At 48.1% G+C, this 15349-nt stretch overlaps 1 protein-coding gene across 3 annotated transcripts in view; it reads left to right on the top strand.

Annotated features, from left to right (window-relative positions):
• The window catches only part of crtac1b (cartilage acidic protein 1b), a 55747-nt gene extending 47263 nt beyond the window's left edge, over nucleotides 1-8484 (top strand). For 2 of the 3 annotated variants that reach the window (XM_064317465.1, XM_064317464.1), the window contains exons 8-13: nucleotides 1793-1929; nucleotides 2717-2799; nucleotides 3431-3531; nucleotides 3962-4130; nucleotides 5433-5578; nucleotides 6051-6201. In XM_064317465.1, the coding sequence (XP_064173535.1) occupies nucleotides 1793-1929; nucleotides 2717-2799; nucleotides 3431-3531; nucleotides 3962-4130; nucleotides 5433-5578; nucleotides 6051-6131 (717 nt within the window). In that variant the 3' untranslated portion in view covers nucleotides 6132-6201. Of the gene's footprint in view, nucleotides 1-1792; nucleotides 1930-2716; nucleotides 2800-3430; nucleotides 3532-3961; nucleotides 4131-5432; nucleotides 5619-6050; nucleotides 6202-7362; nucleotides 7510-8087 lie in introns of those variants that run through there. The other variant, XM_064317466.1, reaches the window with a different exon arrangement.
• Nucleotides 8485-15349: the final 6865 nt, after the last annotated feature.

The following is a 15349-nucleotide window of genomic DNA, read 5'->3' as shown; positions in this document are numbered from 1 at the left end:
CACCTACAGGTGCACTGACAGACCTCCTCCCATCTACAGGTACACTGACAGACCTCCTCCCACCTACAGGTGCACTGACAGACCTCCTCTCACCTACAGGTGCACTGACAGACCTCCTCTCACCTACAGGTGCACTGACAGACCTCCTCTCACCTACAGGTGCACTGACAGACCTCCTCCCACCTACAGGTGCACTGACAGACCTCCTCTCACCTACAGGTGCACTGACAGACCTCCTCCCACCTACAGGTGCACTGACAGACCTCCTCTCACCTACAGGTGCACTGACAGACCTCCTCTCACCTACAGGTGCACTGACAGACCTCCTCTCACCTACAGGTGCACTGACAGACCTCCTCCCACCTACAGGTGCACTGACAGACCTCCTCCCACCTACAGGTGCACTGACAGACCTCCTCCCACCTACAGGTGCACTGACAGACCTCCTCTCACCTACAGGTGCACTGACAGACCTCCTCTCACCTACAGGTGCACTGACAGACCTCCTCTCACCTACAGGTGCACTGACAGACCTCCTCTCACCTACAGGTGCACTGACAGACCTCCTCCCACCTACAGGTGCACTGACAGACCTCCTCTCACCTACAGGTGCACTGACTGGCCTCCTCTCACCTACAGGTGCACTGACAGACCTCCTCTCACCTACAGGTGCACTGACAGACCTCCTCTCACCTACAGGTGCACTGACTGGTCTCCATAGCCACTGTCCTTCCTGCTTCCCAGTCACAGACCATATGTGATTAGAACCAGTCAAAGTAAGAAAAGGCTTGTAGAAATAAACTTTCATGATGTATTCTGACTAATGGAGATGATAATTTTCCCAGAATTCTGCAGGGACTTCTGGCCTGCCTGCAACTTCCGGCCCATTCCTGAGGGGGGCGCCACTGCTCAGCTTGCTGTTTGGTGTTGTTTGCTTCCTGTTTTATTGCTGGTTTGAAGGACGGCCCTAGTGACCCTGTGCTGAGATGAGATTTAGATTAGATAAGGCATAAAATTAGATTAGATTAGATAAAATAAGATTAGATAAGAAAAGGAATTTAGGTTGGAAATACCTTTTGTGTTGAGTCAGAGTAAAAAATAATGTTAATAAAAAAACGTGCGAAGCCCAAACTGCAACATGATTTAATATAATAAAATGGGAGAAAAAAAGTCTAAATATAATCAGTGAAAACTGAATATTATGAGTAATTCTGCTGATGCCTCCAAACAATTTTCTGTGTGGACTTGTGTACAGATACTCTGTCTCTCTCTCTTAGTGTTGCCCCAGAATCAATCCAATTCAATTCAGTTTAATTCAGTTCAGTTCAATATAATTTAATACAATTCAACAGGGACACTGACACAAATATTTACTGTGGAAATGCAAAAGAAAATTGGGAAAAAGAAAATTGATACCCACATCCCTGTGTTTTTCAGTGTGCTACGTTGCCATGCCAATATGCCTGTGTTGGTCTGTGACGGTGTGGTAATCGCCATGCCAACGCCCGTGTGTTGGTCTGTGACGGTTTGGTAATCGCCATGCCAACGCCCGTGTGTTGGTCTGTGACGGTGTGGTAATCGCCATGCCAACGCCCGTGTGTTGGTCTGTGACGGTGTGGTAATCGCCATGCCAATGCCCGTGTGTTGGTCTGTGACGGTGTGGTAATCGCCATGCCAACGCCCGTGTGTTGGTCTGTGACAGTGTGGTAATCGCCATGCCAACGCCCGTGTGTTGGTCTGTGATGGTGTGGTAATCGCCATGCCAACGCCCGTGTGTTGGTCTGTGTCGCAGGACATCAGCACGCAGAAGTTCTCCATGCCCTCCCCCGTGCGCACCGTCATCGCTGCTGACTTTGACAACGACAACGAGCTGGAGGTGTTCTTCAACAACATCGCTTACCGTGGAGCGTCGGCCAATCGGCTGTTCAGGTGAGAAAGAGGGGGTGGGGCCTTGAGCTGGGCGGAAGAAGTTGACTCCTCACTCCAAGGTATCACTAATACTAATCCAGGAGTTTTCTATCCAGTCCTGGAGGGCCACAGTGTCTGCGGGTTTAACTCCAGTCCTGGAGGGCCACAGTGTCTGCAGGTTTAACTCCAGTCCTGGAGGGCCACAGTGTCTGCAGGTTTAACTCCAGTCCTGGAGGGCCGCAGTGTCTGCAGGTTTAACTCCAGTCCTGGAGGGCCACAGTGTCTGCAGGTTTAACTCCTCTCCTGGAGGGCCACAGTGCCTGCAGGTTTAACTCCAGTCCTGGAGGGCCACAGTGTCTGTAGGTTTATAACTCCAGTCCTGGAGGGCCACAGTGTCTGGAGGTTTATAACTCCAGTCCTGGAGGGCCAAAGTGTCTGGAGGTTTATAACTCCAGTCCTGGAGGGCCACAGTGTCTGCAGGTTTAACTCCAGTCCTGGAGGGCCAAAGTGTCTGGAGGTTTATAACTCCAGTCCTGGAGGGCCACAGTGTCTGCAGGTTTAACTCCAGTCCTGGAGGGCCGCAGTATCTGCAGGTTTGTAACTCCAGTCCTGGAGGGCCACAGTGTCTGTAGGTTTGTAACTCCAGTCTGGATGTTCAGTTGCCAGTAGCCATAATGATATGATATTTGAAGGAATTGCAGAGTCTGCTTTAACTGAATTACATGTGAAAAATGAAGCAGGCTTCTTACATCACTGCCTGTCACGGAGCTCAAAGAGCCTTTTAACCAATGAGATTTGGCGGTGGCAGGGTGGCGCGGCGGGACCACGCGGACCCTCTGATTGAGGAGCTGAACGTCGGGGAGGCAGCTGAGCCGGACGGCCGCGGGACAGGTATGCGTGTTTGACCCGAGCACTCCAACAGGGCCATTAACACCGAGCAAACCAAACACACAGAGAGTAATCGCGAGTTCACGTTTTAATGGCCGTGTTGTGAAGGTGAACTCTGGATTGGGGTCTGTAAAGTGTTTAAACAAAACAATTAGCCAGCATATTCCGATAAGGAGGCAGATATGGCCCAGTTATTAAAATTTGTGTCAAGGGTAAATTGGGGTCAGTGTGGGTCAATGTTCCCGATGCACCCTGAAAATTAATTTACGTGCCATTCCTATTTCTGCCCCTGGGGGGCAGCAAAATTCCACAATTGTCTGTATTCTGTTGGACTGTCTGTGAGTGTTTCTCCTTGTGATAAACTAATTGGGTGAGTCCAGTTGAACTCTCCAGTCACACGGAAGCTGTATTTCCCATATGCTTGGGTGTCAGGCACATATGGCCCTGTTCTGCACCAATCACGGATTCACGCTGTGCCTGAAATTCACTGTGATCACCGATAACAACAAACACTGTTAGCTTAGCGCATTTCCTTAGCATTAGCACCCAAAGCCAGAGACACTCAGCATATGGCGGCGCCATGGCGAGCTAACTGTGTGTGATCGGACCCCTCTCCTTTCTGTTCGGTTGTCAGGGGCGACCGTGACGGACTTTGACGGAGACGGACAGCTGGATTTACTGGTGTCCCATGGAGAGAGCGCCGCCCAGCCCATCTCAGTGTACAGAGTCAGCCAGGTGAGCCCCGCCCACCTCAGCCAGGTGAGCCCCGCCCATCTCAGTGTACAGAGTCAGCCAGGTGAGCCCCGCCCATCTCAGTGTACAGAGTCAGCCAGGTAAGCCCCGCCCACCTCAGTGTACAGAGTCAGCCAGGTAAGCCCCGCCCACCTCAGTGTACAGAGTCAGCCAGGTGAGAGCAGGGTGGCGTGGGACTGCACCAAATCTGGAGGAGCCTCCTCTGTGTGGGGGTGAGCGGGTGAGCAGGTGATTGGGTGAGTGCGTGTATGCCTGTGCGTGCCTGTGTGTGTGTACGTGTGACCATGTGTGTGTGGCTGACCATAAGTTCCCTGAATCTATTGGAACATTCCTGCAGCTTTCACACTGTTCAGGAACATCTTCCATTGTTGCCATGGTAACTCTCTCTCTCTCTCTCTCTCTCTCCCTGTAGGGCTCGTCCAATCGGTGGCTGCGTGTGATCCCCCGCACGCAGTTTGGCGCCTTCGCCCGCGGGGCCAAGGTCGTGACCTACACCAAAAGGAGCGGCTCACACACACGCATCATCGACGGGGGCTCAGGGTACCTGTGCCAGATGGAGCCTGTCGCCCACTTCGGACTGGGTAAAGCCCCCCAAGTCCACCCCTGTCCCGTCTCCACCCCCGCCTCCTCCCCGCTGCCCCTTCCAAGCTCTGGGCTTCTCACCCTCCCCCAGAATCCATGCAAAGTCCTCACATTTTGATAACTAGCATTCAAAGACTTGGAAGTCCTTGAAAAGCGCACAAGTACTGGCAAAGTTTTTTTCAAGTATAAAGTTAAAATATAAAGTGCAAGTTAAAGCTTAGCCAATGCTTAGCATTTGGCCCGTACATGTGTGTACATGTATACACAGATACATTTGGAGACAGAAACAATTTTTTAACACTTCTACGGCATCTTGACAAGTTTTTGACCATGGGCTACAGGAAAAGTCTTGGGTTCAGTACGAGCAGGAGGAGATGGTTCCTCTCTCTGGTTCCCAGAAATTCAGCGGTCCTGCTCATGCTGGTTTTTGGGGGGACAGGTGACGCTGAGGTGTCCCCTCGCACAGCGTGCTGGAGGAGCGGGCTCGGCTCACACAGAAACCATGTGCAGGTCTGCTTACTGTTAAACCTCCGCTTCAATTAAGAGCCCAGGAGGTCATCTGTCATTGGGTCCCACCCCAGAACTTCTCCCCCCCCCCCTCCCTTTGGGTTGAGTGCTGCTGGCTGTTTTTCATGCACTCACAGGAGTTACTGATTTTCAAACCCTAAATGACTGGGAGGTCAATGCTATCTGGCATTATGCTGGAAATTCTCTCCTGTTGTGGGTCTGCAATATCTCTCTCTCTCCCCCTCTCGTTCTCACGCACTCTCTTGCTCGCTCACCTGTTCCACCATCTCCTTCTGACAGAAGCCCCTACCTTTATTCACATGGTCATGTGTAGAGAGGACCATACTATGTCATCAGCCTAGGAGAGGGATAACAAACGGCTACTGTTATACACAGTGTGCAGCCGCGTGTCTGATCCCTAACAAGCTTACTGTGTACACTGCACTGCTTCACTGCAATCTGCCACTGTACTGACTCACTGCTACTGCTTCACTGCAATCATGACACTGTACTGACTCAACATGAGGCTTCACTGCAATCTGCCACTGTACTGACTCACTGAGGGCTTCCCTGTAATCTAGCTCTGTACTGACTCTGTGAGGCTTTACTGCAATCTGCCACTGTACTGACTCAATGTGAGACTTCACTGCAATCTGCCACTGTACTGACTCACTGCACTGCTTCACTGCAATCTGGCACTGTACTGACTCACTGTACCCTGTCACTGCACGCTGTGACTGCACTCCATCACTGAGCTGCTTCACTGCAATCTCTCACTGCACTCTCCTCCACAGGGAAGGACGTGGCCACCAGTGTGGAGGTGTTTTGGCCTGATGGCCGCTCTGTGGCGCGGCCCCTCGAACCCTCTGACATGAACTCCGTTCTGGAGATCCCCTACCCCGTGGAGGAGGACGAGGGAACCCCCGCCACGGAGATTGAGGTAGGGACTCGGGAGTGCTGGGAGCACTGTCCCGAATGTAGCATTAACAGCACTCACTCTGGATCTGTTGTAGCATAACATAGCATGACATAGCATGACATAGCATAGCGTAGCATAACATAGCATGACGTAGCATAGCATGACATATAACATTACGTAGCCTAGCATAACGTAGTGTAGCGTAGTGTAGCATAGTATAACGTAACGTAACATAAATGACGCAACAACGCTCGCCATTTTCCTGACTAAATTGTACCTAGCGCTTTGATTACCTACAGACTAGATAGTATCTAACACCGTATGAAGCCTGTTCCTGAAAATCCCCAGAGTTCCTGCCTCTCAGCAGTAGGGTGTTAGAAATCTCTTTTAAAGTCACTATTCTGACATGTCTGCCTAAGCCCTAATATATTAATTATATTTTGAATAGTAATCCAAAAATTACTGGAGACAACTGTCTGAATGTTACACACAGAGGAAAGGACCGTTTTGGCAAAGTGCCCTGCGCCAGGATGTTTTGCGGAAGGGCACAGGAACAAAAACAGAGGAATTGTGAAACCCCCAAAATAACCTGCAGGATTTGAAGCCCCCACTTTAAGCGCTCCAAATGGTGAAACCCAAATTTTAAACTCAGAACTCATTTATCATCTACTATAGCCGGGGCGACATAGCTCAGGAGGTAAGACCGATTGTCTGGCAGTGAGGGTGTGGTCAACCGCTGGCATGTCGAGTGTCCTGACAGAACTAACTACCCTAGTCTGGCAGAAGGTCAATTGTAGGCTATATAAATGCAGTCCATTACCATTACTGACTTCTACCATTTTCGTTGGAATGTTCGTTCAGAAATGTCAGCTGCAAGTAGTAACACCCTCCCCCCCCTCACCCCCCTTCGAAAGCAAAGGGCACGAATACAGAAACGTGATTGGCTGATTCCTGTCAGTGCTTTGAAAGGGGCACGGATGCACGGAGGGAGATGAAAACTGGAGGGGATGGAAAAGGTGTGAGTGACAGGCTCTTTGAAGTGCATCTGTTCCTCGTTCCCTGCCTGCATGCCACCTGCCCATCCTGCTGTTTCTGTGTCTGTTTCTGGAGGACTCACGGTAAAAAGCAGCATCCCATGATGCAGCTGTACGGCCTCTGTCACTGTGTGCCCTGTCTGTGCATCTCAATGTGCCCCTGAACGTGGAAATGCGTCCGCACACAGAAGGATAAAATGGGAAATGTGGTATGTGTTTTGATAATGGATGGATGGATAGTTAGATAATGGAGGGATGGATAGTTTGATGATGGATGGATTGATAGTTTGATAATGGATGGATGGATAGTTAGATAATGGAGGGATGGATAGTTAGATAATGGATGGATGGATAGTTTGATAATGGATGGATGGATAGTTTGATAATGGATGGATGGATAGTTTGATACTGGATGGATGGATAGTTAGATAATGGATGGATGGATAGTTTAATAATGGATCGTTGGATAGTTTGATAATGGATGGATGGATAGTACTCATCATCAGTGCTTACGGCTGCACCCTTCAGCATGTGAGAGCTCAGACACGTGTGTGCTCTCCTGTGAAGCGTGTGATGTCAGCGGCTGCTTCTGCATTATTATTTATCAGGAAAAATCTAGAAACATCTCTGCAATGCTGTGACTGTGCCCCCCCTCCTGGTCCTGTGTTGAGTGCACTGCTGTCTCTCTCTGTCTTCATGTGACCCTCGAACCCGCGCTCCCTGTGTGCTGTGTCTCCGTGGGAACCCCAAACCCGCGCTCCCTGTGTGTGCCAGACCAAGACGAGTGCACCGAGTTCCCCTCTGTGTGTCCGCGAGACCGCCCGCTTTGCATCAACACCTACGGTGGCTTCAAGTGCCGCGCCACCAAGCGCTGTGGCCAGGGGTTCGAGCCCAACGATGAGGGGACGGCATGCGTCGGTGAGTGAGGGGGGCGGAGCTTATAGATTGTCCTGAGCTGTGCAGGGAGAGCCTCATCCAACTCCAACTCCAACCCAGCCCAGCTCAGCTCAGCCCAGCCCAATTCAGCTCAGCCTAGCTCAGCCTAGCCCAGCTCAGCTCAGCTCAGCTCAACCCAGCCTAGTTTAGCTCAACCCAGCTCTGTCCAGCTTAGCGCAATCTAGCTCAGTCCAGCTCAGCCCAGCAAAGCTCAGCTCAGCCCAGCCCAGTCCAGCCCAGCTCAGTCCAGCTTACGCTCTCTGACTTCGTCACGGTGCATTCTGATCGACGACAGGCTCCAATGAACCTCCATTCATCAGCCATCTCCTACTGCCTGTATTCTCCATCCACGTCACCTCCACCTGTCTCACTGAGGGGACTTCTCCACCCCCTGGAATCTCAACATGTTCCATAGAGTATCTTTCTCAAAATTCCAGCACCTCCACCCATCCCACAGAGGGTCTTTCCTCACCCTCGGCACCTCCACCCATCCCACAGAGGGTGTGTGTGCCGTGAGTAAGACCTCTGTCTCTTTGTTCTGTGTGCTTTCTCTCCTGCAGCTCAGGTGGCCTACTTTGAGGGAAACCGCTCCTCTGCCGGTGGGATTCGGGCTCTCCTCTCGCACTTCTCCTTGACCCTGCTGGCCTTCTTCACTCTGACCCTGCTGGCCTGACTGGCCTAGCGCTCCCTCCTAAATATTCCCCCCCGCCACGACCCCCCCTTTCTGCTTGGCTGTTTGGGATGCTAAGAGAAAGGGCTAGGAGGGAGAAGCTCAGACCTCAAACACCCCTCCCCATCCCCCCCCAACTCCTTCTTGCTGTGTCATCTGCCTGGCTCCTCCCCCCTCTTGGCTCTAGCCCCTCCCAGAACTGAAGAACACACACCGAGCATGCTCACTGGGAGCTAAGAGGGGATTTTCTGGGCTAACTGGAGGGAAAAAAAAAAAAAAAAAGTGTGCTCACACTCTGGTCTGGACCAATGACACACTAACCTCACTGGGATGACGACTACAACAGCAACACCCGGATCCACCTCTCAGTCGATGACCATTACTACAGAGGCTCGTAACCTTGAGTGGAAGGTTCCGGAAGAATCTCGATCATTTTCATTTACGTACTGATTTATATACAAATGAAACAGTGCTTAAAATGGACAAAAACCTGGGCCCAAACCAGACAAATATGATCTGTTTTAGGTTTCTGTCCTGCAGAGTGAAGATAGAGGAAATGTGAATTGCAACGACGAGAAAAAGTGGAAAGAAGTAGAAAGATGTTAAGAAATCCTACGACCAGAAAAAATAAAGGAAAGGGTGGAGTTAAGTTAAGGAAAAGAAAAGCTGGCTAAAAAGTAGGGAAAAATACATGCATCCTCGAGGAAATGTCTTGATTGGTTGGGGAAATAGATGAATAGCTCGGGCCGATGTTTTTGGTGGCAACGGATGGCGAGCTCATCAGGAATGATGGGATGGAATTCCAGGCAGGGGTGTCCTGATTTTAAAAAAACGATTTCCTTCCCCGAGTTGTTCTTAAGGCTTGGAACATGGCTGTTCCGATGGGCTATGGATCTGATGAGTCACCGCCGTCTCTCTGAGGAGTCTGTCGGTAATAGATCGCAGATTATTTTTTTGGGGAGAAGAACGTGTTCTGAACGTGATCATATAATTTCATGGCCAGGCAAGGTACAATAATTTACTAAATTGAGCGCATTATAGTCGTACAGTGCTGTACGAGGTTGTATCTAAAATGATGAAAAAATGGACGAACGTGGCGCCATAGCGACAGCAAGTGTATCCTGTTTTATCTCAAGGGATCATGGGAAATGTCTCAGTTTCCCATGAACACCTGCCTGCCTGCGTGAAGTATTCCCTCTTCGTTTTTCCACCACCCAAGGCCCACACAGTGCCAGCTTCTCAGCCATGAGGAGGAGAGGGTACAGCAGCTCTGGGAGAGATGGGAACATATGCCTCGCCATCTGGCACACGCGGGGTTGCAGTATGTTGACACCCAGTCATGTTTGCCCACACATTTAAATTAATATTTTCACATTTCTGGGCTGTTCTCAGAAATGTCTGTTTTGAACTTTAACTTGATGAAAAAAAAAAATATATATATGATTCCCTTGCAGCATTATAAAGTGTGGGGTCCAGACCCCCCCTCCCTGCAAGGTGCTATTCCACCACAATTCCCGTCAACCGTTTCCCCGTCTTTAAGAATTTCCGGGCCCAACCTTCCCACAGTTCCGAATTTGCCTCCAAGCTTAAGGCCAGCAGTCCCTTGGCCATTTCCCAATGCAGCAGGCAGTAGTCGTGAGAAGAAGAATTGGAACGTTCTTGCCTAAACTGCTACTCCAGCTCAGCAAGTGAAGCAGCCATTGGCTGCGCTCAAAATTCAAAGAACCAAAGTTCCCTTTATTCCCCTCCCCCGCCAACTCTGCTCAGTGCTGAATTTTTCTCTCTCTCTCTCATTCCTCAGTTGATCTGTCTTTCATAAATCACTTTTTTCTTTTAGAAGTTGGCCTAAATCTTATTGCCAGGGAGTTTCCTGTGTAGGTGTAGCTGTGGTTGATTTTTGAAAGAAATTCTGACATTTACCCACTATGCATCCAAAGTCAGCGATGTGCATCTCCACAAAAGCATTGATGTGCTTCCTGAAAGCCTGAGATACTGTGTTATACAGTATCCCACACTCGGCTCTAATCTCATACACAACTTTCTTTCATTTAGCTTCAAATGAAAAAATGGCACCAAGCCCCAGAATCGAGATAAGCCAGCCTATGAATTAATTTGAAAGCAGAGATCATGATATTTAAGACAGTAAAGTAAAGGCTTGTAGGATCAAGAACAAGAACAAGAACACCAAGTTTTGCAGTGGCTAGGACACTTTCTGTCTGTGCTTTTTAAAATGAGAAAACTATTACAGGATAAATGTTGGCTCTTGCTAGGCCACTGTTTTACCTAGGCAACCACAGTGAACACACCAAAAAATAATTCAAGGATCAAGGGCAGTTTTTAAAAATAATCTAAATGGGTCAGTTGTGTGCTTAACTGGAATTTAAACCTCAGGTTTAAACTTATAGATACGCATTTCTGACAAGGTGCACAGAGCTTTACACAGTATAAGTGTTTGGATTGGACTTCTCATTCATACACAGCGAGCTGAGATCCTTCTGGACTGTCTGACCAAGGAAACCGCTGTTCCTGTCCTACTCCTCATAACAAACACAATCAAATTCGCCACTGTTCCTGATCCTGCTCCTCATAACAAACATAATTAATTAGCCACTGTTCCTGTCCTACTCCTCATACTTAACAGAATCAAGGGATACTGCTGTTCCTGTCCTACTCCTCTTAACAAACCTAATCAAGGATACCTCTGACCAGCGCAGCTGCAGAACTGTCAGGTGTCAGGAGCTCTAGTGAGATTTGATCCACACAGCCTGTAAATCCCCCAAAAAAATAGCCTGACAGAAAACTACCATTAACTGAGATGTATCACACTGTTCTGCTACTGGTACTATATGCCACATGTATGGAATCTAACAGGCAAGAGAAGAGAGAATTTTGATGAATAGATGACCGGGGAATTAGAAGGGAAGACCTGCCGTCGGCAAGTCCGGTGTAAACGCACAGAATGCGCTCCTATGACTGGTCTTTGCTGAGCCTGACACTGTGCTGGTCATTTTTTTTAGACATGCCGCGCACTTCGGTCAATTCTTTGTCTCTGGCTTTTTGAAGTGTTCCACTGTGATGGGGTGAGCAAGCAGACTGTCTCCCCCCAGAGAAGATGCAAAATGATTCCCTGTAAATAGTGTTGTCTGCATAATTATGATTATGATTGTGTTACTTTTCTTCTTCTTTTTTTTTTTGTTTTAGGTGAATGAACTTCTGTGTTTCTTCTGCAGAATGAACTGTGAATTTGAGGTATCCCTGTGTAAAAATAAAATGTGGAATCTCTAATCTGGCTCGTTGCTTGAATTGCGGTCCAAAGGGGAGAGTGGAATCTGCACCTGCTCTTGGTTTCCACACACCTGGTCACCTTTCACCTCTACAGATCCAAAAAGAATGCAAGCACGCAGTACACATTACAAAACCCACTGCCATCTTTGGCTGACCTTTTCTCATTGTAATGCATGCAGGATCTTTGGTTTCATATTTGCTTTTGAAAATTTTGCAAACTCTTAAGCTGATATTGTGAAATCTACAAATTGAGATATTTGTTCTTAGTACTCAAATTTTGGCATGAAGTACCTCTTGGGCCCTCTGGTTTTCAGAACACAGACAGTGTTGAGATTGCTTCTGGCCTGTGGGCCAGTGTTTATTTCCTAATGTTTATGTAAGTATGCATCTAAAAATAGGTTTCTTGCTCCTGGCATCCTCACGGTTTCCAGAACCTCTAACTCTTTCTGTGACACTAACAAAACCGTAAGTCTGCCTCCTGTCTGGTTACACGTCCAGTCATACACTAAAAAAATCTCCAGTGTCCCACATGACTCTACCTCTACGATTAGCACTGCATTTAGTTGAGGCCTTCAGGTTACTGTTGTCAAACTCAATTTGTTTCTGAAATTAGCATTTAAGGGCCAAAGGACTCCTCGAAAGGGGGGGGGGGGGGGGGGTAAAAATGTACCTCCGACAAGGACGTTTGTTTAAAATAATGGTAATATACACTCCTTAGGACTGCCCCTCCCCTTTCATATTTGACATACCTTACCTGTTAGCACCCTGAGCAGCTTACAGAGGGCCGCATGGTTATAAGAAGCTGGAGCACCAGACGTAGGTCTGTATTCCCCCACACAGTCCCCGGGTACAGCGGCGATGTCCATAAGGTGTGTGCATGTGCATCCGCGATTACCCAGTGGTGCCAGGGGAAATTCGACATGGGGGAAAATGAATAGAGCAGTGGTAGTAAGGGCCGATCTGTTTCAACAAGCTCGACATAGCGACATAGCTCAGGAGGTAAGACCGATTGTCTGGCAGTCGGAGGGTTGCCGGTTCAAACCGGCCGGTTCAAGTGTCCTTGAGCAAGACACCTAACCCCTAACTGCTCTGGCGAATGAGAGGCATCAATTGTAAAGCGCTTTGGATAAAAGCGCTATATAAATGCAGTCCATTTACCATTACCATTTACCAACAATTTTGCATCATCTTCTGCTCTTATTTAATTAGCTCAATCGTACCTTGATCTGACATTGGTGTAAGCACCACCTACAGCCACAGACTGCAAATGTGTCCATGTTGCTGTGCTGAAGTACAGGAGAGAACCAGTGTAGTTTATTGAGCTGTTAGAAAACTAAGGTGATTGGTTGGAACAAAAACCAGCCCTCCAGGACCAGAGTGCACTTCTGTCGGTGAGTGAAGGCTGTGGTTATCCCCCAACTGTCACACCCCCTCTTACCTCCTATTCGGCAGATTTTCCTCTTGTAGTGATGTAACTCTGGAACAGGGCCATGTGTCATTGGCATGGTCATTTCAAACGGAAAATTTAGAGACATTTTAACACTTCTGCAGGTACATCACAGAACTTCAGCATCTACTTTATTAATAACTCAGGGGCGCATCATAGCCCAAGTCCCAGCAGAGGTGCATTTTAGTTGAACTCTTTCTGAAGTCAACTGACTCAAAGACACCATGAGAACAAATAAGGACAGAGAGATGGAGAGAGAGGGAGATAACGAATCCCCGAGCCTTAGGTTATGTTTCCATAGCAACACTTCCCCCTGCTTCCTTTATGCATCATTCATTAAAACAGCCAAATTATTTTTAAACCAAAAAAAAAAAAAAAAAACCTGAAGGCTGTTTTCAACAATGAAATGAATGAGAAAGCGATGCATATGCATAGGACATTCCCTGACTGGAATAAGTTCCATGAGAGTCGGTAACCATACTGTATTAATGTATAGTAAAGTTGTGGTATGCCATGAGTATTAGTGTTCGCTAACATTCTGGATTTGGTTAGCTAACTGGATTTTCTCTTCCGTGTCATGTGCCATGGATTTATTCTCAGTAGTAAAGGTAATTAACCTGCTGTTCTGGTTCTTTCCTGTAAATCTGGCTCGATTACATGTCTCAAGGTGGTTGAACATGTAGTTAAAGGTTGACGGTAGTTGATTGCTTGGTTGTAGCCGGTTGAACTTGTGGCTAAAGGTGGTTGATCATGTGGTGGAAGGTTAAAGGTGATTGATTGCTTGGTTAAAGCCAATTGAGCATGTGACTAAAGGTTAAGGGTCATTGATCTCTTGGTTAAAGCTGGTTGAACATGTGGCAAAAAAAAAAGAGAGAGAGACTGTTCACACTGACACAGTGTGGCTGAGAGAGGGTAGACAGGGTGCCCTCTATTCCCCCCCCGAGCCCCCCCCCCTTCTGGAACAAAGTTGCCATTGTGCAGAGGGAAGGCCTCTCGCAGGGGGCCTTGGGGACGGGGGGGGGAGGGGTGATGCTGACATTTGGGCAGGTGTCGTGCCATTAGCACTGCTGTCTCTTCAAAGCCCCCTATCTCAGGCCGCTATATGAAAGGGCTGTGATTGATGCACGGGACGCAGTCTGTGTTCCCCGAATCTGACAGGGGGGGCCTCTCTTAACTCTGGTGAGGCGGTGCCTTGTTCAGAGCCCCCCGCAGTCCCCGTCCACCCCGTCCCCCCCCCCGTCCCAAACCACCTGCTCTTATCGCTGCGTTTGTGAAGTTTAACCGCGAGAAGAGCTTTGAACTTCCCCGCATCAGTAAACGGTCTGAGTCGCCACTGTGCACAATGGTCTCGACCCCCAAGACAAAAGCCGGTGGCTTCTCTTGGCCACAAACCCTTCAGCAGTATGGCACCTCGCCTTGTTCTATAAGAGACTGAAGCGCAGGGAAAGGTAGGGGAGAGAAATGGTTTGTTTGACATAAATCAGCGTCCAGCCTCTTAAAGGTCTTTCGTTTAAGTGCTTGGTGAACACTTTAAAATATTTTCCCTGCAATCTTGTGCACATTTTGGAAACATTTGACTGATTTTTATGACTGTGACTTTTAAAACTTGTACATGATAGGTCTCCCTGGTGGAACCTGCTGGAAGAGACAGAACAAGTGACGACAGTGAAAAAATAGGCCTGTAAAAACATAACTCTTATGTTGAGCTCTTAGAAAAAGAAGACGCGGAGATAAAGAATAGGGGGCTCTCTACGCAGCCAGAAGGACTGACGGTTCATCTCCCAGGTGACATGCCTCTAGTCTTAAGTACAGTACTTAACCTGACTTCGGTCTGCCTGTATAAATGAATAATGTATAATGGATGTCTAAGCCCCGCACGATAAGGAATTATTCAGAGCAAATGAATAATTGAATATTTCAATTAACGGAATTAATTAAATGAATGTAATTATTGAATCTCTGCGGTCCAGGTTAAACTTGATTGCCATTGATGTCATCTGTATACGATGTCTCTCTCGCTCTCTCTCTCTCTCTCTCCCTAAACTCTTTTATTCAGGACTAAACACAAGGCACACTCGAGGATGGCATGACTCAGAGCTGGTGGCCTGATAGGGAAAGAATAATATCTGTCATTTTGTTATTCTGATAGAGCTCACTGCCTTTGTGGAAGAAAGGAGATGATTTTCAGCACTTGAGTTAAAGAGGATGGAAGCACTTTTCAGTGAATGTGTGCTTTATGCATGCCTGAGTGTGTGTGTGTGTGTGAGTGTGTGTGTTTGCAAACATCTTTCTTGTTGAAAGCAGTGTTTTTCGTGTAGGTGTGTGTGTTTGTGATACAGTCACATTGTTGTGTGTCTGTGTGTGTGTGTTTATGTGTGTGCATGTGTGTCTTTGCGTCTGTGTTTGTGTGTGTACGATTA

This window comes from Anguilla rostrata, chromosome 18 (assembly GCF_018555375.3).
Source record: "Anguilla rostrata isolate EN2019 chromosome 18, ASM1855537v3, whole genome shotgun sequence".
NCBI classification, from domain to species: domain Eukaryota; kingdom Metazoa; phylum Chordata; class Actinopteri; order Anguilliformes; family Anguillidae; genus Anguilla; species Anguilla rostrata.
This window is presented reverse-complemented; position numbering and strand designations above follow the sequence as displayed.